Below are 25,485 nucleotides of genomic sequence, written 5' to 3'. Positions count from 1 at the left end.
GACAGTCTTTCCAAAGTTATACTGTAATAGCGTTTCCCTTGGCGAGGTTCTACTTTCTGGTGACCGCTGGCCCTTGATTTCTGGAGGTTATTGGAAGCCTTTTATAGGATTCTGCTGACATATTGCAAAAGCATCATCCTAATAGTTCATGGATGCTGTCACAGCAACAGGAAAAGCTGCACTTTATAATTCTTTTAGTCTATCTAGACGGGGTGGCCAACCTGAGCCTGAGAAGGAGCCAGAATTTACCAATGTACATTGCCAAAGAGCTGCAGTAATATATCAGCAGCCCTCCACCAACTCCCTCACCCCGCTCCCAGGGCCTCCCCCCACAGATCAGCGCCTCCCCTTCCCTCCCAATACCTCTTGCACACCTGTTTCATGGCGTGCAGGAAGCTTGGGTAGGAGCGAGGGCACTGCAGGCTTAGGGGAGGGGGCAGGAAGAGGTGGAGTGGGGGCAGGGCCTGTGATTAATAGGTGAAACCGCGTTATATCGAACTTGCTTTGATCCACTGGAATGCGCAGCCCCCGCCCCCCAGCACTGCTTTACCGCGTTATAGCGGAATTCATGTTATATCAGGTCGTGTTATATCAAGGTAGAGGTGTATAAGGATTTACCCATTCCTCATTATTTGTTTGAGCAATTTCCAGAGGGAGTTCAGGCAGTTTGGGTCTTGGTCACTGAACTTTTACGTAAGGAGCTTCAACTACTTTACCTGGACAATGTTTTAGATTCTGGTCCTTTTAGAACATCTTTTATTATTTTGATTGTTTTTATTATTATTATAATTATTATTTTATTTTAATTGTTGGGAGTACTTTGTAAAAACAAAAAAAAAGAGCTGCCAGCTAAGTAGTTGTCTATTGTGGCAAATTGCCGGTACTGTTCTGTTGGGTCTCCCGCTTTCTCTTCTCTGGGGTAGGTTCAGGGCGCTATTGCTTGCCTCTGAACCGGTTCTTAATTACTCCACTAGTGTCCTTGGAGGAGGGGAGTGGAGAGGGAGGGACCTGAGCCTGCCCTCTACTCCAGGTCCCAACCCAGGGGCCCTGAGGGTTGTGGTGAACCACTTGACTTAGCGGTTCCTTCCCTGAGTTTAGCTCCCTCTCCTACCCTTCAGCTTGTGAAGGGTTTCTTGCCTCCTTCTACACAAGCCTGATGCCCCTTACCTACGGTTTCTTCTGGACTTCACAATCCACCGCAGCACTTCTCCAAACTTTCTATTTCTCTCTTATCAAACTCTTCTCTTCTCCAACTTCTGCAACCTGCACTCTGCTCCAATCAAACCTTCCTTCCTTAACTCCCACTGTCTGACTGAAGCAGGGGTTTTTTCACATGACTGGAGTCAGGTGCTCTAATTGGAGTCAGGTGCTCTAGTTAATCTAAAGCAAACCTTCCTCCTTGGCAGGGAATAAGGCCTCCTGCTAACACTCTCATGCTGCCCTCTGCCATGCTGTGTCAACTATGTAGAGGTGAAGGATCATTATCAAGTGCATATATAAAGTGTTATTAACTGGACTCTCAAGCTTTAAAATAATCAAATTAATAAAATAATGAACGTTAAGCATGCAGATGTCCCCACATCCATTGGTGTTGCCTTTGGTAGACAAAACCGTGTGTCATCAGGTATACAGAGTAAATAAACATAGTCGTTTCTTTAAACATACCTACACTGCTGTCTGCTCTCATCACTTCAAATTCCAGTAATCCCCTTAAAAACCACCTTTCCTGAAACTGAATCTAGCATAAATTTTGTCGCTACCTCCCAATCATGGCCAGACTATGACGAATGTCCATAATGAAAGTCAGTGTTTCCTAGATTTTTTTTTTTTTTAAATGGAACAAACGTTAGACCATTTAATTTTAACCTAGTTCGTTCCTAGTCATTAGATACACAGCACAGTTTCCTGTTAGACCAATAGCTCTTGTGAGAACAAAATTGAGGTGGAGAGTGGTCTTGGATTTTATTTACCATGACCTGCTGTTCCATTCCTTGAAATCTGCAGTTCGCATTTGTCCTCTCATGGACAGAAGGTAAACATGCCATATACTGGAACTAGGAAAATGTATAAACAGCATGTGGAATGACTTGTGTTGTCGATTATTGGTTGGTTGCTCTGTGCCAAATCACTGGCAATAATTTGTGCATATTAATTCATTTGGATGCATATAGTTTCTGTTGTACAGAAGCAATTGGCAGTTAGCCTGTGTCTTAAGTTATTAAAACGTGAAATCTGTTTTGAGTGGGGGTAGAAACTTGTATGCAGCATATGGTGTGATATTGGGGGGGGGAAAGAAGGCTGTGGATGAGAATTTCATTTTGTCAGGTTAGTGGGAGTAACTCTCTTGTTCTTTAAAGATACCATCTGCGCAGGATTTTCATTCTTGCCTCCAGTGTAGATCATGCAGGAACTCTCCAAGCTTTCAAGTTTGGTTATTGGAGTTTTATTTTTTACCCTCTGAGTTACCTACAGACTTGTTTTAAGGGCTCTTTCCTCGCTAAGCACTTTCCGTCTAAAAGTATCTCAGAGGCCCTAGAACATGCCAGCCCTTATAAATGACTGGCAAAACAACTAGACATGAATTGTTCACTGGCTTCTAACAATTACAGCTTCACCTCCCTTGGCCCCTTGCCTCTCTTCTCTGAAGTTGGTTATCTTTTATCTCTTTTCTCTGAATTCTTGTCATTACCAAATTACTTGTTTTTTATATGCTGCAGTTCCTGGGATTTTGATGTCTTCGACATGGGGCTACATTGTGATTGAGACATGATAGTTCCTATTTCAGTAATTTTGGCCGCTTTAAGAGTTTCTTCAGACTCTTACTCAACTCTTCCATTTTTGTAATCCACTCTTGTGCATTTCCATCCTTAGATTGAATGGGAAGGCACCGTTGCCTTAAGGCTTCTGCCTCATTCTGCACTGTATCTGTGTGCTTCATGCAATATAAATGTTTGCATATGATTCTTTCAATGAACTCCTTTGTGGTACACTGAAAGATGTGTATTGTTGTTACTCCGGTGCCAGATGCAGCATGGAATGTATCAATGCTTCGTATTTGTTCTCTCTCTCTTTCAGTGGACTCCATCTCTTGATGCTCTAGAGATTAGACAAGCAGATCCATTGTGCATCGCTATAGAACATTTGAGTCCCAGTGACATAAGCAGATGGAATATTCTTCCACCACAAGATTGAGTTCTCAGAGTTCCAGATATGTACATACGCACTTCCCCTGCCTGTTTCAATAATGGGAGACCCTGAATCAAGTTCGTATAGATTGGTGTCCAGCTGAAGCATGTAGGAAAAGACTGATTCTGTTTTAGATCTTTGTGGATTGATATGGCTTTGGTGCTGAGTGCTTCCAGACGAGTTTGTTACAACTCCGACTATGGAACTTAGTGTCTTATAGCTCCCAGCTTTACTCTAATTGTCCCTTTCAGTTGGACAGGATCCCTTCTGTGGGGCTTGGCACTGAATCAACTTTCTCTCTTGAGACTGCTGTGCATTGGTGCCTCCTGTGAACCTGGCCTCCTGCTGCTGCTGTGAGATTTGACACATCTGCTCCTGCTCTGCATGTTGGCACATTAGTGCATCCTCTAGTCTAGAGCATGGAATTGTTGCACTCTCAGGGTACGTCTACACTGCACGATTATTTCGAATTAGCTTAAACCGATATTACAAAACAGATCTAATAAAATCGGTTTAGCGCGTCCACAGTGGGATCCCGAAATCGATTGTTTGCGTCCATGGTCCAAATGCTACCATCGATTTCAGGAGGCGGTGCACTGTGGGTAGCTGTTCTCAGCTATCCCGTAGTCCCACTTTCCGTGTTGAGGCACAGTGCCTGATGGGGCGAAAACATTTCCCGGGGTGGTGCTGGGACAGCCTCACCCTCCTCTGTGAAGGCAGCAGGACAACCTTTGGCGCCCTTTTCCGCGAGTGCATGTGAGCAAACCATAGCACAGCAATCTTTCCCTTTTTTTTTCACATGGTGGGGGGGGATAAAACTGAGGAGCTGTTCCTGAACCACACCAGACACTGTGTTTTGAACCTACAGACATTGGGAGCTCAGCCAAGAATGCAAACAATTTTCAGAGACTGCTTTGGACTGTGGATAGCTGAGTCCTCAGTACCCCCTCCCTCCCTTCAATGAGCGTCCTTTGAGTTCTCTGGCTTCTCCGTACGCTTGTCACGCATCGGCTGTGTATCCTGAGTTTTTTTATTCAAACGCTTTGGCATTGTTCGTGTTCTGTAAGGGGGAGCTGATAACAACAGAATTTGTCTCCCATACCAGCGAATCAGAACCTAGTATCTCCCGTACGTCTTATGCTGGAGCTCTTTTTCGATTTTCAGACTGCATCGCCAGCCGTGCTGATCAAGAAGCTTCCAAGCTGGGCAAGCAGAATGTAATTCAAAAGTTCGGAGGCTTTTCCTGTTTACTCCCCCTGCTCCGAGTTCAGATTGCTGTCCAGAGCGGTCAGTTGCGCACTCTGGGGATGCTGCCCGGAGGCCTAAAACGTCGATTTCCGTCCTTACACGAACCGCCTACCGAGTTTCGCTATCGAATTTAGGCTACTCTCTCGTTTGGAGGAGTTCCGAAAATCGATAAGGAGCCGTTTAACTCGATATTAATGACGACGTCGTGTGAACGGATACAGCGTTAAATCGGTATATCGGCCATTAAACCGATTTAAAGTCGCAGTGTAGACCTGGCCTCAGTAAAGCTTGGCACACCAATATCTCCCCTTTAATTTCTGTGCTGTGCTTGTCTTTCAGCACCTTGTGTGCACTGATGACTCAGGCAGGAGCCTCTGAGAACTTGGGAGCTCTGAGATTTTGACAGATTCTCAGAGTGTCTAAACATTTAGACAGGAAGAATATGGATATATATTTTCTTCTTAATGCAAGCTTCTCTCTGGTGCAGTGAGAGAGGGATACTCTTTGGGACATCAGCCTTCTCTGTGTTTTCAGTCATGAGTGTTCTAAAGCATGGCTATTTAAACTGAAGCAAGAGGATTCTCTACCGGGGTTGTCAGTGCAATCAGGTCTCTGTAGGTACGGTTATTTAACTCCACTATCCTTTTTTTGTTAAGTGTGAAATCTCTGTTCTAAATTGAAGTGCAAGAGTTGCAAAGACATGACTCCTGTCGTAAGAAGCTTTGTCCTCACTGCGTTTTTGCTTGCCACTTAAGGGAGCAATAATGTGGAACACTAATAATCCTCATACCTAGTTCTTCTGTAACACTTGTCCTCAGCCAGTCTCATAGGTGAAATGACTTGCTTAATAACTAAAGACGTGTCCAAATTGCCCCTTGTCAGGAAAGACCAGGATTGATTAGTTTACCAGCTCTCTGCTGATCCTGACGTGCTGGTTTACCCAGCTGCAGATGGCAGTGGCTGGCCTGATCGAGTGGGAAGCCTGGCCATAGACGACTTGGCACAAAGTCCCCTTGCTCCCCTGCAGCCCAGAATGTGTCTGCCTGGCAATGTGGTTCCTTTCAGGGCAGTGCTCTAGAGGCATAATGTTTGAGTAGGTATATTGTGAAGGTCTGCCTTTTGCAAGAAGAGCTTATTACTTAAGTGGGAGTTAATGCTGTGATGTCCCTTCTGGTTCCCTTTTGAATGTTCCACAGAAAAACTGTTCAACCCTTTTTATTTCTCTGGTATGTTTAAACATAGACCAATTAGCATTAGATATGTGCTAGATAGATACATTTGATTTCTCTCCCCACCTCCATTTATTTTTAAAAATCCCTTCATCATCGGACATTAATAAGAGAGCCTGCCAAAAGTGATGAAAGTTTCTTTTCAGCAACTCTATCCATCTGAACTCAGGTTTCTTACTTGGAAGATCATTTCCAAGTGACAGCATAAAGTGAATGAGCCAAAGTATAGGTACGTCAAAACATCAGACACGTATGAGCTAGGTGAGTTCCCAAGAATTTAATGCTCACTGAATTACAAGATCTGACTATGAAAATTTTCCATAATGTCTTAAAAGGAGTCAAGTCTCAGGTAACTAGCTGTCCCTGGATATATGTAGATAAGAAAATAATTTTGTCTGAAATACAGGCAAGCAGAATGCACTAAACAACAAGTGACAGTAGGAAACTTGATTTTTTTTTTCTATTAAATAAAATGTGGTCTTTAAATTGCCCAGGGTCTTCACCATTCTCTTTCCCACCCTTCTGCCAGATGATATATGCAGCTAAACGGTTCAAAACAAATTTTGCCTGAAGTGTAAATCCTTAGCTTGCGCCCTTTTGTGTTAACTCTAATTGATTAGACTAGAGTTTGGGAGACTGCACAGTAAATCAGTATCGGTTTATTACACTCATAAATATTTAACAGCTTTTTCAGCTGCAGAATTAACTGAATATGTGACCTTAGCTTGGGCTTTATATAATTAGTAATAAACACTGTGAGCTTTAGAAATAACTGTGTTTGTTGTGCCAGTCCCCTTCCCTTGCAACTGAGCATAGATATTCTCTCCTTGCCTGTCCTAACTGAAACCAATGTAGACTGGTAGTTTACCTGATCTCATTGGTTTATACACAGATCACCATTTCCCCCCTTTACACTATGGGAAATCCTCCTTTGCAGAAGACGAAGGAGGCAGTCTTGATATCATCAGAGCTACATGAATGCTGCATCAGAACTTGTCCTCAAAAGTTGCTCATGGAGCATTTTTTGTCCTTTGATTGAAGCCCAGAAGTTGTTACACCTATAATGTTCCTTTTCTTTTGTCTTGGAAATGTGATGGTTACCCTCAAACCACAGTGCTACTAGCAGCTGGTTAGGCTGCAAAAGGTGCATTGCAGAAGATGATTTTATTTTTACTTGTGGTCTTAACTGTACCTTATGCTATATAAAGATGTCTTTGAAGTTTTTTCCCCAGAATTATATTGTTTTCATTTAATAATTTAAAAAAAAAAAGTGTTACAGTACCAACAGGTTTTAACAAAATCTGAGTTTTCGGTGTTCTAAATAAATATCACCTCCCTGCTTTAACTGAGTGCTCAGAGGGCTGAAGTGTCTGTTTCCTTTTATTGTTACTTTCTTATTTTACTAGTTCGCTTGTCCTCCAGAGCCAAGACCCACTGTTTCTAATGGGGAGGGGGAAGTGGCGAGGGGGAGCAGGAAAAAAGCAGCTTTTGGAGGAGGGAAAAGTGAAGTTGATATGGAGAGATAGCCGATAACATGGTCTTGGCTAACTCTTCTGCTTCCAGTGGCTTTTGTAGTTGTCCAGGTTCTTCCTGGCAAAAAAGGTGTCTAGATGCCTTTCCTGAAACTGAGGAAGAGCCACTGTAGAAGCCTGCTCTAGGGGCCCCTGCAACAGAAAGAGGAGAGGAAATAGAGTGGTGACTCTCAGGGAATAGGGCTGCCAGCAAACAGGACCTGCCATGAGGAGAAGAACCAGCCCATGGGTGAGAAGCATCCAAGGAGAACTGCAATCTGGGCAGCATTTACAGGGAAGAAGATGCCCGAATAGCATGGAAGTGTGTGCAAGAAGAGAAGAAAGGAATGAGTGATAAAATGAATTGCAAAAGTATCAGTGTAATTAATTTTTTCTTCCCTCAGCTTCTCCCCAGGGGACAAAATGTATATGACATTAAAGATTTTAAAAAGTAAAATACCTCAGTACTTCCTTATTACTACTTAAACAGGTAAGTAATGGCTGTGTTTTCCAAAGGGATGTTGCATAATTGCATATAAGGAAGTAGGTTGATTGTGCAGTCATGAATGGAAGAGAAGTTGCTCTGTTAGACTGTCTTTCTATTAAACTGTTTGAAGGCTCCTGTCTTAGTGAATCAGTAAACAGCAAGATTATTCTAAAGACTTTTTTTATTCTGTGTAGAATATTCTCCAGGGACTGTATGGTGAGGACATTGGCGCTGAAATATGGACTTCCCTCAGTTTTTCCATTTTTGCTGTGGATGTCAGCGCATTCAAATTTGGTATTTTTTTTTCTCTTGTGAAATAAAGAATGGAAAGTCATATATGAATGTCAAACCTTCTAATATGAGGAAACAGTAATGCTTTGAACAATATGCTTCCCACTTCAGATTCTCCAGAGAGTTGTATTGATTTAGTATTCTTTGGATAACCAGGGTATAAAGAGAATCAGGTCCAGAAGAATAGCTCTGTGTAAATCTAAAGTCTGTCTCTCTCACCAACAGAAATTGGACCAATAAAAGCTATTATGTCACCCATCTTATCTCTCTCATATCCTGGGACCGATATGGCTACAGCTAAATTGCATAACTGCAAAGGAACATTGGCATCTGTTCTTGTGTTATATAGTTTAGATACATTTGCATTATCTGCTTCCTTTGTATTTTTGGTACATAAATTTGTGAACAGGTCTAGTATTTGTGCTTGTGTTCAGAGTTCCATGTTGTAGCAGCCACTTGGGGCGTTTTCAGGAAAACAGTGTGGTTCATTGTGTTTAGAAGAAACCTTAACCCATCCCCGGTAAATAATGAGTACTAAGAAATTAAGCTAGGATTGTTTTTTAATTTTATGGGTTACCTTCGAGGTATTCTGTACTGTTTAACTTCTTAGGTCTGATTGGTTATTGCGTGTGGTGTCCATTGTGGGCATCTTTGTGGTATTGCTCAAATTGTATTTTCAGCAAAGCTTACCACTAACTGATGAGCTGTTCCCTTGGCACACCAGCCTTAAGAAAAAATGCTCATAATAAAGCATCCATTCTACTGTATTCGCTCCCTGAAACAGCCTCGCTCATGGGAAGTGTTGCTCAGCATTTCTTTAATTTACCCCATAGTGACCTCTACAGTAAGTCAGCTGCTGTTTAAATTAAGGAGTAGATTCACTTATCCTTTAAAATCTGTCTTGCACGAAGCCACTGGATTTTTTAAATGTGTCTAAACTTCTGCAGCATACAGATGATGAATTCCTAGTTGCTTAGCACTGCACACTTCTTTCCATTTCTTCATTGAATAAAAACATTTCTAACACTTTTGGTTGACAACTCTCCATTGAATTTTTAAAAATTAAAATAATTAAAACATTTCTGTTACCAGCCTATGGGTTCTGTCAATATACAACAGAGTACCCCAGGTGGAAATCCCAGCTCCTGACTGAGAGATGATAATTCCGGGGGAAGGCCTTTGATGATGATAGTTAGAGACATGCCTTTTCCCTACATAGCTCTGCTTACATCTGCCCTGTGAGCTAGGGGTGTGATTCCCAGTTCCTGTAGACATAGTTGTGCTATCTCTTATCTGATCTAGCAAACTAAAAATTACAGTATAGGTGTGGTAGCATGGGCAGCGATGGCATGGACAAGCCTCCCTGAGTACATACATACAGGGTACAGGAGAGTTTGTACTCGGGGTAGCTAGCCAGTGCCGCTGCTGGTGTTCATGCTGTGTCAGCTATGCCACTATTTTTAGCACGCTAGCTCAGATGAGAGCTAGTATGAGTGTGTCTACGGGAGCTGAGAATCACACCCTCAACTCATAGTATAGGCATAACCTATGCATGAGAGTAAATCAGTTTCTGTATCTAGCCGGCTATATTAAGGGTAGTCTTTGAATCTCAGCTCTGTTGTTAAGGTTTTTTTGTAATCGTTATTAGAAACTGTGCTTCTCTAGCTTGGCTACCATTGCAGGTTTGCCAGGTGCGTCTGCAGCTCAGTGCTGTGAAACTACCTTGGCACTGATTTTAATTGAAGATACAGATTGATGCAAGGTCACTGCAGAGCTCTTCCAGCATTGATTTGCAACACTGCTGAAGGCTATGGACTTAAGTTTCTTCCCTAGGTTCTAGTAGGTAGGTGTCAGAAGGTGACTGTATTGGAGTGCAATAGCCAGTTAAAATTTTTGCCGACTGCATCTCTTCAAGTCATCCACTGACTTTTTTTTATTGAGTGGATTCTTCATTGAGACATAACCAATTATTGTTCTAAAGTGACTACAACATTTCCGTAAGGTACATATATGTGCCACAAAGTAATATATGTATACAAGGGGCTTAAGCTATGGTTGCTATAGGAACCTTAACTGAGGTACCTGAATGTTGTGCATTTAGACTGTCATTTTAACATGGGCTTTTTCAGATTAAACACCAAGAAAAGTGAGCTGACATGCATATAACATTTTTGTGTGGTATTTTGATAATCTAAAAAGTGGGGAATTACTTTCTTTAAAAAATCATGGGGGCAAGAATGACGCTTTAAGAAAAATAAGTACATTGTGAAGCATCAAGAAGCTTGCCTCCTTGAAGCTAGTGATCTCACAGCTTTACAGTTGCCATGTAAGATACATATCCAAGTTTGTATGTACCATCAGTTACTCAGCTTCAGAACAAATTGCATTTGGTAAATTCCATGAAATTGACTGACTGAGGTCAACTGCAGCTGGCACAGGAGGAGAAAAATGTATTGTGTTATTTAGGTAAACAAACTGGTAATGAGGATGAAACCCAGTTGCTTTTGGTTGGTTGTCTGTGACATTTTTAAAACAACTGAGAGCTTTCTGTTCTGTTGACAGGTCCACCCATGTGGAAAATCTTTCTTCTAGAATCTAATGAGATATGTATTTTCCAGGTTAAGCAGCATACCTGAGTCTCCTGTATTTTTTCAGGAGGAGAGAGTTCTTTATATTTTATTATTATATCCAGATGCAATGGATTGCCGTGTGTGTGTAGGTGGTACATATCAATTCATTGTGTATATTTATAAATGTGGTGGTGTTGTTTTTGTCTAGCTGGATTTTGATTTAAGATCCTCCATAGCTACCATCTTAATACATTCACTGTGGAATCCTTCCCTCCCTCCTCCCATACTAGCAAAAGATTTCTATTATGCAATCAGTTATTTCAACCATAACTCAAATAATGAAAAAAGTTACAGAAAACTTTTTGCATGATATTTAAAAATTCAGATAGATGAGTTTCATTTTAAAATCCAAATGTTGAGTTTTGCCACTGAAATTTGTACTCTTTCCTATGTGTCTTTTCTAATATAGTTGCTTTGCAGCTATTCAGTGTGGAACAAGTGTGTAATGGCTCTAAAACAGTCCTCTAGTTTAGTTCATCTGTTATTGGCTCTGGTTCTTCATAGTGTTTCCTATTGACTTGTGCTTCCTTTAAATTCTTCTAGCTCTGACATTAGTTGTCTTCCTCAATAAAGCCCTCATACTTGTATTCAAGAGGGAAAATGAACCCATGCCAAATTTAGGAATAGGTCAATGTTGTTGATTGTTTACAGGTAGTGGCCAACCAGCTTATTTCTACTCTGTAGCTCATCTAATTAAAATACAGGGACACTACCTGTTCAGTTCCCACAGTGCTCTAGAGCTCTCTTGTGAGCTGGGCTTCAGAAGCCAGCTGGAAGTCACAAGCCAGCGAAGAGCAGAAGCATTAATGAAGTTCTTCAGAACCTCCTTGTTGGTTTAGCAGTTTTGTTTGTTGAGTTAAAAAATGGAAGTGGTGGTAGAAGTATATTCGGGTGAGTTTGCACTTAAATCCTGTGCAGAAGAAGTGGGTTACAAGAGAGATTTGAGTCGGTCGGAGCCTAGGGAAGGGAGGTGATTTCAGGGACAAGGAGTGATGACAACATCCAAAGGTGAGCGAATCAAGGGGGCAGAATAGGGAGAATAAACATAGTAACCCTTATGCTTGACAAGCAAGAGGCTGTTAGTGACTTTTTGGGGAAGGTCATTTCAGTGGAGGAGAGAAGACAGAAGCCCTGCTGGAGAGATTGGATGAAAGTCAAAGGGGAGGGAAGGGATGTAAGCACGAGAGGCCATAGCTAGAAAGGGGCAGTGTGACTGAGTGAAAGCTCCCTGTGGATAGGGGGAAGAGCGCAATTGAATGTAGAGGAAAAGGAGCCAGAAGGGAAGGGAAAGTGGTTGAAAGTCAGGCAAGGAAGGAATGTGGGAAGGCAAAAATCTCATCTGTATTATCACTTCCCTAAAAGCTTCATTATAAAGCTGTCCAAGCTCAGCTGCCAGCCAAGGTAAGATCCATTCTGAATGCCTCTTCACCAAATGTTTGAGTACGACACATGTGAACTTTCTTATGCAGATAACCCTTTAAGGAAGTTATTCTTGAACAGTGAAAGAAATGTATTAAAGGTGCTCTGACTAGAGATGACAATAAAAACGAATCTGTATTTAGTGGTCTTGGTGCATTTACAAACTGGCAGGTGTCAAAATGATGAAAACCTTCACCGTAGTTGACCATGTTGGCCATTCCAGCAAAATGCAAATACTTCCAAGGGGTATTTAAATCCAAACTATTTCAATGCTGCTTTTAAAAACGTTGAGTTACTAGGTTTTGGTCCTAAACCACCTAATTGTGTCCCTTAACCAGCAGTGAGGATCATTATACATTTCATCACCTCGTTCCCATTAGATGTAGCTCAACAGTCTGCAAAAAGCCTACTACTTGTGTATACCTTACCGTGATATTGAGCAGATAACTCAATATATCAAACTCAGTCCCTGTTGCAAGGAAATAGCAACAGCCTAAGCAAGTTACTGAAACTCATCAGTTGCATTGCACAAGCACAGCATCATAATAGATTTGGGTGGTGCAAAACAATAACAATCAAACAACTTGTAGATGCTGCCTCTAACATGATGACACATAGCAAGAATGAAGAGACATTTAGTTTTCTTAATTGGAGCACACACAATCCAAAGGACACAGCTGCTGCTCTTGCTAAAATAGAAAGCATAAGATCCTAAGAACTAAAGTCTGTTTAAATTTTAGTTTGGCTTCCTATCTTGGATATGTGCACTGTTTTTCAGTGGCACTGTAAGAAGAATGGGAGATGAGTGTACTTAGATTAGGTTTAATCAAGTAGCGATAATGAGAGATGGATGTTTTGTTGCAACCCGGAGCACATCAGGGATTAGAAACACAGGTAGTGCTCCTAACTCATTTCAGGCCAAAGGTCCATTTACTGGTATCCAGTCTCTCAGTAGCCCATACCAAGCACTTCCAAGAAGAATGTAAGATTCCCCATAGCAGCTGATTAGGCAATAGTATGCTTTTGGGAAAGATTATTCGTGACTTCAAGCTGTTAGTACTTGTTTTATATCCTGAAGCATGAAGATTGATATCCCATATAAACTTTTATTCTAGATAGTCTAGACATTTTATAGAATTCTTATGTGAAGCCTAGTAAGGTCTGTCCTCCATCATAATCTTGTGGCTGTGAGTTATTTACAGTTTAATTACTCACTGTGTAAAGTATGTTATAAATTAGTTGCCTTTAATGTAGTTGAGTATTCCCTTGTTTTTGTATTATAGCACAAGATATGAGCTCCTGATTGACTTTTTCTAGACTGTTCGTTATTTTTATATACCACTAGCTTGCCATCGCTTACTCATCTTCCCAGCTAAATTATCTTAATCTTTTTAATCTCTCATATGGAAATATTTCTAAGCCTCAAATCCATTGCCCTTTTTGGTTCCTTTTCTGTCTAGTGCTGTATCCTTTGAAAGATGAGATAACCAAAACTGAACAGGGTACAAGGTTTTTTAATAATTTTTTAGTTTTAGTTTCTTGCTTCAGCCTTATTTTCTTGTTTGTATTTGTGACTGCCATTGCACATAGATGTAATGTCTTGAGAGAGCAGTCCTCAAAGATGCTTGGGCATCTTTTCCTGAACTTTCACAGTTAGTTTATAACTCATAAGCATATCTGGGTAGTTCATATTGTTCCTTCCGGCATGAACTTCCTTGTTCTTGTCCATGTTGAATTTCATCTGCTATTCAGATCACCTCTCTTTGTTAGATCCTTTTGGAGTTCCCTAGAGACATGTTTAGGCCTGACTAGTCTAAAGAGTTTGGACATCTGCAAACTTTTCCATCTCATTGTTCATTGCCACTCTTCTTCAAGTTCACTAATATGCTAACTAACACCGGTCGTAGTATAAATGTTTGGGGCAACCCCGTTAACTTTCTTTCATGTTGAAAACTGACCATTTATACCTGAACTTCGTTTTCTGTATTGTAACCAGTTTCTGATCTGACAGAATTTATTAATTTCTTTACTTACCTTTTATGAGCAATCATTTGGCCCTTTCTCTGTCTTCTCCGTGACACCACCACCACTAGCTAGCTCAACCTGTAACCTGTGGGTGCAGGAGAGATCAGCTGGTAGATGACTGGTCCAGAAAGATAGCAGGGGTCAGGCAACAACCATGCTGCTGCTCCTGGCTACCTTTTCTGCAGACTACGTGATGGGTGCACACCTTTGACTGACAAATGTGGTCTGTCCCCCCCAGGGGCCCAGGTCTGCAGAAGAATGGATCTGACTTGAAGCTGCGTCTGGGCCACAGCGAATTCACTTTGAGTTATTTTTAGACATCTTTAACCTTACTCTGAATAGGATATAACTGCCTTCCTGCTATGGCTTACCTTCTATCTGCAGGGCATTTTTGCATGGTTGCAGGTCACTGTACAGATAAATTGGCTTACAGTTAATAACAGCCTGATATTTACAGATGTTCCAGGTTTTGTGTGTAGGTCTTTATGGACTCGCAATTTGAAACTTGTTTCTTTTGCACATTTGCCAGTAAGAGGAAATTACCTACCCCGTATTATACAGACATCATTTGTCTTGTATTTTATTCCTTACAACTACAAAATCTAAAAGTTGAGTTATCCAGATGTTAAATACAGTTTACGCATGTCCAACAGGTCAATTTTGCCTGTTTAAGGTGGCACTTGTTTGAGATCGTGATGTTTTTCCCCCGGCTCTGGCAGGCTACAGAACAACACAATATTTTGTGTGGGAGATGGGTTTCTCCTGAATTTCTTAAGTGTGTGTAAAAGGAAAAACATTATCCCAGGGTTCCATTCCACCTCTGTTCCTCTTATGGGCATCCTGAGACCGAAACCTCCTTCTGGTTGCTGCAGGGTTCCTCCTAGTAAAGCACCACAGTACAGTCCATTGGCTGGTATTTCAGTTCAGCAACGTACCAGGTCACACAGACGTCTTCTATCCTTCTCTCCCCCATCAAAGCTTTGTGGATTTTTTGTTATTAATGGAGCTCAGCTCTTACCTGGTTCTTCTACGAAGAGTGCCCTCATTTAACTATGCAATTCCTGACCTGACCAGGAGCAATGACAATTAGTCCTACCATCTGGGCAAGCATGAAGAAGTTAAACTTACTGTTAACTTACAACAAGCACAGGTCCAATATATTTCACTCTAACTGCCTACCTTCATACATAGGGGAAGGAGAGAACTGGTTTCTCAAAGCAGTCAGAACATTTTTAAGATTTGAAATATATATTGTATGTCAATTTGCAGTTTTACTGGCACTGCTGATTTTTGTGATGTAAAAAAATACAACATCCATCTTGGTGATAATACATTTTGAAATGTAAAGAGGGCATGAAATCTAATAATTCCTGCTGGTTATTGTTTCCCTGAAACAGTAAATTACTCTTCCTCCCTCATCTCTCCAAAAGCAGGTGACTTACGATGTTGACAGAAGTCAGTAGAATCTCAGAATTAATTGTGGGGAATTTCCACATCAAAATATGGGCTACAGTCTGCAGAAGCCTCCTGTTAGAAATATAAACTGAGTAATATAAATAGTGGTGGTAAACAAATTCAGCATCCTAACTCTACATGCATAAGAGAGATTTGTATTTGTGTTTCAAGAAGGTAACTAGTACACCTTCCCAGACACCAAGCATCTGCAGAAACCCCTTTCCCTTACAGCAGACTGTTAAGGTGTTTGTTCTCTTAAAGTAATTAGAAGGAGAAGATGAGTCGCTGATTTAGTCTAGAGGCTTGTGGTTGAATTTTTTTAAACATGGCTGCGATGAAGTTTTTACTGTAGCTCTGTGTTAAACTGTTGACAAACTAAATGAATTTGCAGCTGTCATCTTCTAGTTTGCACATGAACCATGCTACAAGAAATCTTAAATACAAATCTACTCTAACTTGATTCTCAACTGCTTTTACTAAGCGTCTCTTTTCCTAGCCACAAAATTCCTTCTGCCCACAGCAACCTTGTTAAGTGACCATTAAACACAAAGAGGGAGACACAACTTCTCTTATGGTTACGACACTGAACTGGAGATCAGGAGTGTGTGTTCAATTTCCAGCTTTGCCATAGACTTCTTGTGCAATTTGGACCTGTATACCATTTTGCACAAGGGGATAACAACACTCCCTACCTCACAGGGGTCTTGTGAGGGTACAGTAAATTTAAAAAAAAAAATAAAAAATACTTGAGGTGTTCAGGTACTACTGTTGTGATTGGGGCATTGTAAGTACCTACAACCACAGTCGGCCATTTCAAAAGAAACACAGCTTCATTGTTTAGGCTGAAGTGGAAGCGTCCAGACAACATTTTAGAAGCATCAGAATTAATCAAAATGCATGTTGTTAGGTTTTGACACCAAAGTGCACTAATTTCACAAAAGGTCATGCTCTTGCCTGTGTAGGCTTACATGCCAGTCACTCAGTGTCTTTGCGAATTTCTAGTGTCTGTAGTATGTCCCAACAGAGAGCACTGGTGTACCGACTCCCTCTTCAGAATCTATGAAAATGATTTTATCTCATTAATCACATCGACCACCATTAGCACAGATAACATGTCTGCTGACATGGTGGGACATAGTAACAGGTGTGTCAGCCTCCACTTCCGTTCAAACCTGGTCGAGGTCCATGATCGTTTATCTGGGCTGGTAATGTATCGTCTGCACCTGAAACAGTGCGGGGAAGATGTAGGAGTGGCAGAGGAAAGCCTGTGAGTTCTTTGCTACTAAGTAGTAGGGTGGCATGTCTCCTGAAATGGAGCTTCAGGAAGATGTACATTAATGATATTGCGCTTGTCATTACATGGATGTAGTCTGGAAGGCCCATCTTGGATGACCAGTTGTGTTTTCTAGAAACCTTCATTGCCAAGTCCTCCTGTTTATTTTCAGGGATGACCTTTGGATCACTTTCTCAAGCATTTCTCCAGGTACTTTCTCTACTTGTATTGGCTTCCAGAGTTGTTTGAAAGAGCTTAAAGAACCCACTGATGCCAGGCAGAGAACTAAGTTATTCATGCCAGTTGTGACCACGCAGGGACCTGTACTTAAACTTCATACTTTCAGACTCTCCAATTTGAGCAGCTTATAGGTTTCATCATGGTACCTCTTTGTCAGGATGGCCTGTCTTCTGGCCTTGACATATCTGCCCAGAAACTGGTATCAACAATGATGGTCACAATTTATGCCTTAATCAGAAAGCATGTTAAAGACTTGATTGGATGTGCGCAGTGCTTGTGAATTCATAGCATTCCTTTGGCGATGGTCCTCCTTTCAAATGCTATCAATCCAGTGCTGGTCTGTACAGTTACTTATCTCCCAGTAGAGAAACTCTTGCTGTTTTATGTTACCTGTATGTGTGGGCATGAACAACCAGTATTCTGATTCTCCACGCGTTCTTGCGAAGTATACAGTAACACAATATTGTAGGTCTTTCTACAGCAAGCAATTCTTTAAAAATATGTTGATGGAAGAAGAGTGAAGAACTACAGATTACTAAGGTAAAGCAACTGGTTAGCACCCAATTTTTGAGAACAAAAGGAAAAAGGGATATATGCATTTCTCAGATGCACAGTCCATGCTCAAGGTGTTGAAGATCTAGCTTCATTCGTACCCTGCCTGTCCATTATGTAATGGGCCACTAAAAAGAGACACATGATTTTTTTTCCTATGTTTGCATTTGTACCGTGCATTACGGTATGACTGTTTCATAGTGGTACTATTCATTTATTTCCAATTCTTCCTTTCTCCAACAGTAAGATTAAAAAGGAAATCAATAACATTATACAGAACGAGCTCACAACCCAGAACACACGGGTCTGTGCCTATAATATGTATTGTATATCTTCAATGTCTGCATTTCTCAAGTCCACTCCAGAGACAGTGCACCACAAGCATGAATGGAAACATAGAAAGCTAAGGTACTGTAAAATACAGCAAAGAGTCTGCACAACACAGCAGCCAATTCTGTTAGCTCAAAGTTGAATGCTGTGGGCAGTCTTAACAAATGTATCCACTCCTCCCTACAGGCACTGTCCTATGGTCAGATACTGATGAAGAAGAATGGTTCCCCAAAGCAAGAAGGGACGAGGCAGTAGAGGTTTCTGGATTTATTATTCTTCTAATGATATGAAGCATGCTAAACATATTGCCATGTATTATAGGCAGCTTAGACATCACAAAACAAGTCACTAAAATTCTTGGGACAGATTATAAGGAGAGGTAGAGGGCCTTCTATGACTTTTTTTTTTTTTTTTTTTTTTAATGGCCCAGGTACAGCATAAGGCGTCTCTGTACTAAGACAGTCTTTCATTTTACACTGCCTGTTATGTCTAAAACATCATTTTTTCTTTTTCAGGAATTACAAACAGGAGTATTTTGAACCAAGTCCCAGCCACAGTTGACCCTATATACATAAAATTTAACCGTGTTTTTCCAAGGTAAGGATGCTGTAATCCTTACAGGAGAACGTTGATCTGTGGTGCAGTATCTTACCTCTCATTCAATGCACTGTTCTATTTCTTTTCAGAAAACTCAAATCGTATTGTGGCTGCTGCATTCATTGCTGCCTGAAGGCTACACTGAGTGTCACCCCAGCCAAGTAAGTCCACATCTTTTTCTACAAAGCTCCATTTGCAGAGTGGTCATTAGGGTCAGGGGTATCTAAATTTCAGCACTATTTGTGTGTGTTACAGGTCGCCAAATCTCAACTCAGTCAAGCTATTATGGCTCCATATGAAGCACCACATTCGGACGCATGCAAAACTGACATCAAAACAATTTGTGCAACCATGTAGAAAGTAACCAAGCCAACCTTCCGAATAGGGAAATCTGCAGCTTGTCTTCTGGTGACCATCTTGAAGAAGGTGCTGCCTGTGATCATAGCAAAGCAAGGTTCAGCCAGAGGCATGTAATATACAGTGCTCAATAAATGAATTCAAAAAAGCTGTCTATACTGTTTACCTTTATTTGGGAGCACTAAATCAGACACCAAAAACAAAAGTAATAGGATATAAATACCTATGTGCAATACCATTTTTTCAACTAAATAGAGGCTCCAGGGATCCCGTCACAGGCTTCTGTACGGCACAGACTTGGTTTGAATTCTGTCACTAATTATAGGGGCTAATGTTTGCAAGGGACAATGGAGACTTTCTCATGCTTAGACAAGCACTCCTGCTCAGACAGACAAGTGCTAAATATCCCCTGCCAGGGTTTTCCCAAGGCCTCAGTCGTTGCACAGCAAATAGTTAGTTCTAATCTAGTGATAACGGGGGCGCTAAGAAAGCACTGTTGATCAAAGACAATGACTTTTACCCCAGCATGAATATCTCTGTATCTCGACATGGTGCACAGAGATGCGTGAGCTAGTCGGATTATTCTGCTGTCTGCAGCATCCTACTATACTTAAGTGTGCTACGACAAATTAACTATTTAACAAGTTGCTAATGTGGCTCATTCAGTTGCTCTGCCTCCCAGCGTGATAATAAAACAAATGATTACAGTGTGCTTCCTGCCCGACAGAAATTACTGTAATGTAAATGGAAACCTTTTTATGCGCTGCACTACAGAATAAACAGAAGCAACAGGATGCTGGAGGGGCAGGGCAGTGTCATATTGCATGCTGGAGAGATGATGTAGGAGAGCTGTGTATCCATCACCTAAATTCAATATGCAGTTCAACACAATAATGTCTACAGTAACCTAGCAACGGGACCACACTCCCCTCCTGGTGAAGGAAGCTAAAAGGCTTTTTGAGCACTATATGGTATATTGCAAGAGAACTGCAGCATTTTTAATCACCTCCGCATTGCCATCTGGTGTCTTTTCATGGAATGGCAGGAAAATTCTCCAGTTCTGGCAAATCATTTCTTTTCGGGTTTGCAGTGCCTCCAACGGCTCCATTTGTGTTGCACAAGAGGAAATGCGGTTATTTTACCTGTCACTAATATCAGAGCATTTTCTTTTGTTTTGTGATTGTGTCTTTAAGGATCGTTGTATATTTAAAATAATCATGTTCGTCCTCATGATGCTTTTCTTTCTGGCTCACAACTACTTCATAGAGGTAGTTGTGTCAGTGTCTTGGGGACAAACACAGGAAGCTGAGCATGGTTTTCTTCTCAAATGAGCTTTGCAAGCAACTGAAAAGCATTCCCTATTTGTGGCCTCTTCATGGTGTGCAAAAAAGGGTGTTCTCTTTAAGCATCTTGGCTTTCATGCACAAGATATTATCTATGGGCATTATAGGGCATACCTGCATTTGGCTTCTGTGGGTTTGAACCCAGACCTCTGTGCTGTTAATTAATGTTCACTTGTCTGTTATTTGAGCTGAGCTAGGTAGCAACATCCTTAGACTTTTACTTAATTTAAAAGTGCTGTGTTCAGACACCCAACCTCTGTAAAATCAGCACTGTTATAAACTGGGCCTAATGGCCTGGGTATGGTCTGCCACTGTCAGCACCATCTCCTCATCTGCACAGCTAGGCAGGAAAAACAACACCTTGTTATCTACGATGTGTTTCAGACAAGAAAATTGTAACTGCAAGATAAAATGGCGCATAATAAAATTACAGAAGCATGATTTGGCCTAGTGCCCTACATGAAGAAAATCTTTTTTGTGTTGAGCTGTGAATATTTTTGTTTGCTTCAGTTGATCAACATTATGGCATGTTGACAAAATGTGTCATTCTAGGTGTCTGGAGCGTGCTTGTTACCATACTCTTTAACCATTAGCTTCTTTGATCAGTAACACAAGTGGCAATTCATTTTTTTGTTTGTGGGGTTTTGTTTTTTGGGGTTCCTCCCTAGCCCCACAAAACCCATATTTGCAAAAAAAAAAAATTGTAAACTTGTAGCACTTTCTGGTTTACTGGTGGCTGAATTGATCATAAATTATTACAGGATATAAAATCTCCTAAGACGTTGAGGGGCAGAATTTTGAATATATCAAATGATGCAAATGACTGAAATGCTCAGTTCTGTTTTGTTTTTAACTCAGCAGTACTTATACTTCCCCTTCCCTTTCTCTCTTTCAGGTCTACGAGGGCTCATCAATCTTGGGAACACATGTTTTATGAACTGTATTGTCCAGGCACTTACCCACACTCCACTACTGCGAGATTTCTTCCTCTCCGACAGGCACAAATGTGAAATGCAAAGCCCCAGCTCATGTCTGGTCTGTGAAATGTCTACACTTTTTCAGGAGGTGAGTACCGTTCACCACTACAGCAGCACCCTGTAACTTTCCACAACTTTTCTTATGCAGAGAGGCATCATAAATTTCATTTACGTTTATCAGATGACAAAATACAGTGATAAAAAGGGAATGTGAATTTGTTGTCAAAGAATAGTTGAATCCAGTCCTGTGGTCCTTATTCAGGCAAAGCAGCCACTGAAGTCATCGGAAGTTGTCTGAGTAAGGACCGAGTAAGAAACCTTGTAAGGGCACTGTTAAAGCTAAGCGAGTCCATCTTATGTATAAGGTCCAAAGTCTAACTGAGGAATCTGTCACAGGCTCTGGTAGTGGAGAGGAGAGTGAGCGAAACTACAGTATGTACCATTGTACCTTAAGGCACAGGGTTACATTTGTTAGTGTAAATACTGTAAGGATCTTAATTCTGTGTATTCCTTCCTTTAAAAACATTTGCTAGCCTCTCCTATACCAAAACACATTAATTGCAGGAGGATAATCGGAAGCAACCACGTTGGTACAGTATGTACAGTGTGTACATGCATAGTCATCAACTCCGTGGGTGCTCCAGGGTTCAAGCACACACTGAAAAAAAAATAGGGAGTGCTCAGCACCCACAGGGCTGGATTTATCTGTTGTGGGCCCCACCCCTGCTCAGCCACCTCCTCCGGAGGCCCCACCCCTGTTCAGCCTCTTCCCCCTGAGAACCCTCCCACTGCTTGCACGTGGGCGAGGGCAAAGGGGGAGACGAGCACCCACTGGTAAAAACAAAGGCCAGTGCCTGTTTGTGCATATACTCTTTCTCTTTGTTCAACAAGATGCCTGGCTTTGCAGTATACCTTTCTGAAGTTTCCACCTCCTCTCAGTAGGCTTTTGCTGCATGATAGGCATTGAAAGATGTTTACTTTGTGACTCACTGTGTTGAAGGTACTTTTGCAGTCTTATTTCTAACTCAGAAATATAAGACCACATGATAGGATTGTAGGCGACTTTGATTTTAGGTTTTAAGATGAACTTTCTTCATCTGCCCTGTGCCTTTTTCCCCCTTCGTGAGAGACCTGCTTTCATGGTAAGCAAATGAAATGCTCAGAACTTTTCTTTGCTTGGTTAAAACTGTAGTTTATGCTGATAGAAGGTAGGTGCATGTTGCTTCGAAATAATGTCTGTATTCAGAGTATGTTTTAGTATATGTTTATATTTCAAGGCATAGAAGTCCAGCCACACCTAAAATCGACTTACTGCTATTCAGTAGGTTTCACTTTGCCAAAGATAACTCTCTTGTTTATTGTGGATCAGTCAATCTTGTGTGGGGAAGTGAAGTCCTTTTTTAAATGTTCTACTAGAAAGTTGTTGGTTTCTGAGATGGTGCTTAACACTTTATATAGCAATTTGAACTTTCAAAGTGCTTTACAAACATTAACTAATTACATATTAAACTTCCTGTACGTGGGCTCATTTCCTATTTACTACTGAGGATGTTGAACTACAGGTGGGAGAGAAGGAAAGTGGTGCTCCTGTAGGAAGCAGCTAGAGGATAATTCACACTAGATGTGGTCAGTCAGAATATCACAGGCAGGGGATACCACTCTGCATAGGTAAGTATTCGAGGCACTGAGTGGAAATACCAATTTCTGTAGGCTATCAATTTGCAAATCCGATTTGATTTGTAAAAAGCCAAGTATATAGGTACTAATATCATCTACAGTCAGCTTGATGTGCCTTCATCAGATTGATATAAACATTACGTCATCCCATTGGCTTGTAATAATTTTGGTGCTCTGTTAGCCCTATCGTCCCTTTGAAAAGGGTGGATAGGCGAGGAGGACATGACTACCATGTCATGAATTGGGGGTGAGATTGGAAAAGCTGCCTGGGGATTTATTGTTTGTACGAGTGTAATGTATAGGAGTCTGGACCCCATTGTGCTAGACATCATACAAACCTGGAACATAAAAAACTGTCCCAGTCCCGGAGAGGTTTTAAATGCACAACTTGCATCAATTTCAGTGTGGATTATGCTTCTAAATTCCACAGTAGAGTGACCAGATGTCCTGATTTTACAGGGACAGTCCCAATATTTGAGGCTTTTTCTTATATAGAAGCCTATTACCCCCCAACCCCCATCCTGGCTTTTCACATTTGCTGTCTGGTCACCCTATTCCACAGGCAGTTTTGAAAATTCCTCAAATCAAAATCCATACCTGTGTTTTCACCAAATCTTGTGTAATTCATATTGCGAGGTTTATGATACCATGAAGGAGTATAGAATTACAGCTGTTTAAAATACCAGATTGTAGAGACAGGACTGCAGTGATCTGTGTTCATCTCTGTACCTCATATTGAGGTATTTAGGTTATTGTAAGAGTCTAATGTTGGGGAGGGATACTGTAAGTGATATGGGAGAGAGAATTACCACACAAGCACCTAGAAGTAAAAATTTTAACACCCAGTCCCTCAGAAGCAAAACTGTGCTGTTGATTACCCAACTCCAGAATATTTTCTCCTATCTGTGAATAGTAAATATTTATATTATTGGCTACATTGGATAAATCTTTCAGCTTTTTTATTAGAAGCCCCTTTTTCCCTGTGGGAACATTTTGAATATCTGCACACACACATTTCCATCTAATGTCTTATAATTAAGCACTGAACTGCTTATCTCCAGTCCCCTCACTAAAAACACACATGCATTTATACAGAATGTTGCATTTCCAGTGATCAGGGAGGGCTAACCAATAGAGATTCAGCAGTGTGACTCTTATGAAGGAATCTTTTGTAATTTAATTACCAGGGTAACTGCAGTTCAAATTCTATCTCTGGTTTTCAGTGTGATCTGGTTTTTACCTGGCTTTCTCTCGGGGGTTAATTGATGCAGTTGTCTCAAGCCATCTTATTAAATGTCAGACAATCAGGGCAAGGGTTAATTTTATCGCTCCTCCACCCCCCTTTCCTGAAGGCATGATCTTATCCAAATGGAATGCTAGGGACTCTAGTGAGAGCATGCAAATAAGTTCAGCTTAGAAAACTAAAAAAAGTGAGATCTGCAATCTGAAAATCAGAGTGAATTTTGCCCATTGTGATCCCTAAAGAAATAATGTTGTCCTGCTTTTGAGTTTCGGATCAGTTGTGTAGGTTGTACCAGTGGTTTCTCCATGATAAATGTCCACTGCATTTGCATGTTTGGAAGTGACAAGTTCCTTCTGGTTGAAATAGATTGATGGTGAGCAATGAAGGTGTCAGCTGTTTGTCACTGTTTACATCAAGGGACTAGTTCTTTCCCTGTAAATTCACTAGGCGCAGCTTTGCAAATATTTCAGCATGAAATTTCTAGTGTTTGTTTTTAAAATGTATAATTACATCTATTAACATTTTAGCTCATGCAGTTTGCCTCTCAGTGAAATAATAATATAATTAAACCAGTTGTACTGCATCGCAGGAAGAATAAAAAGGGTTTGGGAATGGCCAATGTAGTTGAAACTGGATTTTTAAAAAATCAAAAATAAAAATATATAGAATCTGTTCAGTGAGCTAGTTGGCTTAATGGATTCATGTACTAGCTTTTCACTTGTTTCCTTTTGGTGTACCAATGAAAATGAGTTCAGTGATGGTCTAGTCCCTAGGTGATATTTATTCACTTTTCAGAATGACCTTGCAATATGGCATGATTAGCAGGGTGTCTGTCTCCATCTACTTGTGACTGGAATAGCGGGAGCAACTGGGGATATTGCAGGTCGTGGTGCATGCACTCACACAATGTAAAGAACAAAGCCTTCTCTTTTCCTATCATTACCCACCCCTGTGAGGCTGCAAAAGAATACAGTACAACTAGGTAGAGAGAATTTAGAAATAGAAACACACAGGAAAAAGAGGAGAATGAGAAGACTTATTACTCTAATGTCTAAGATGTTAGTCTGTGTTGAAATGGTTTGTGTAGAAAATAAAAGTAAGTAAATTCTGGCTGAAACCTCCAAAAAGGGAAGAAAAAGTATCTTAAGGCCTTTATGCCAAACATCACAGACTGGGGCTTTATTGGGCACATGCAGTATTGTCCTCTATTTGAGAGTCTAGGCAATGTTTTTATAAAGTCAAGAGTTAAAGAAAAGTAGAAAGAAGAAATTATGGGAATTAATACCATATGCTCAGTAAAGCATCTTGTAGATTTATACAGTAGAAACGCCTTACAAACCTATGGTATCCTTAAAGTTCCATACACAGTAAAGTTCCATGGAAATTGTGCCCATGCCGTAAACCATAATAAATTA

The 25,485-nt window shown here is 40.9% G+C and overlaps 1 protein-coding gene across 1 annotated transcript in view; it reads left to right on the top strand.

Moving 5' to 3' along the window:
* Positions 1 to 25,485, top strand: part of USP22 (ubiquitin specific peptidase 22) — a 200,609-nt gene that overhangs the window by 145,779 nt on the left and 29,345 nt on the right. Inside the window, exon 6 of the mRNA XM_075069166.1 lies at positions 21,069 to 21,238. Within this exon, the coding sequence (XP_074925267.1) occupies positions 21,069 to 21,238 (170 nt within the window). The remainder of the gene's footprint in view (positions 1 to 21,068; positions 21,239 to 25,485) is intronic.

The sequence above is a fragment of the Chelonoidis abingdonii genome, chromosome 9, assembly GCF_003597395.2.
Source record: "Chelonoidis abingdonii isolate Lonesome George chromosome 9, CheloAbing_2.0, whole genome shotgun sequence".
Lineage (NCBI taxonomy): Eukaryota > Metazoa > Chordata > Testudines > Testudinidae > Chelonoidis > Chelonoidis abingdonii.
Note: the sequence above shows the minus strand (reverse complement) of the source record. Positions and strands in the feature narration are given on the sequence as shown.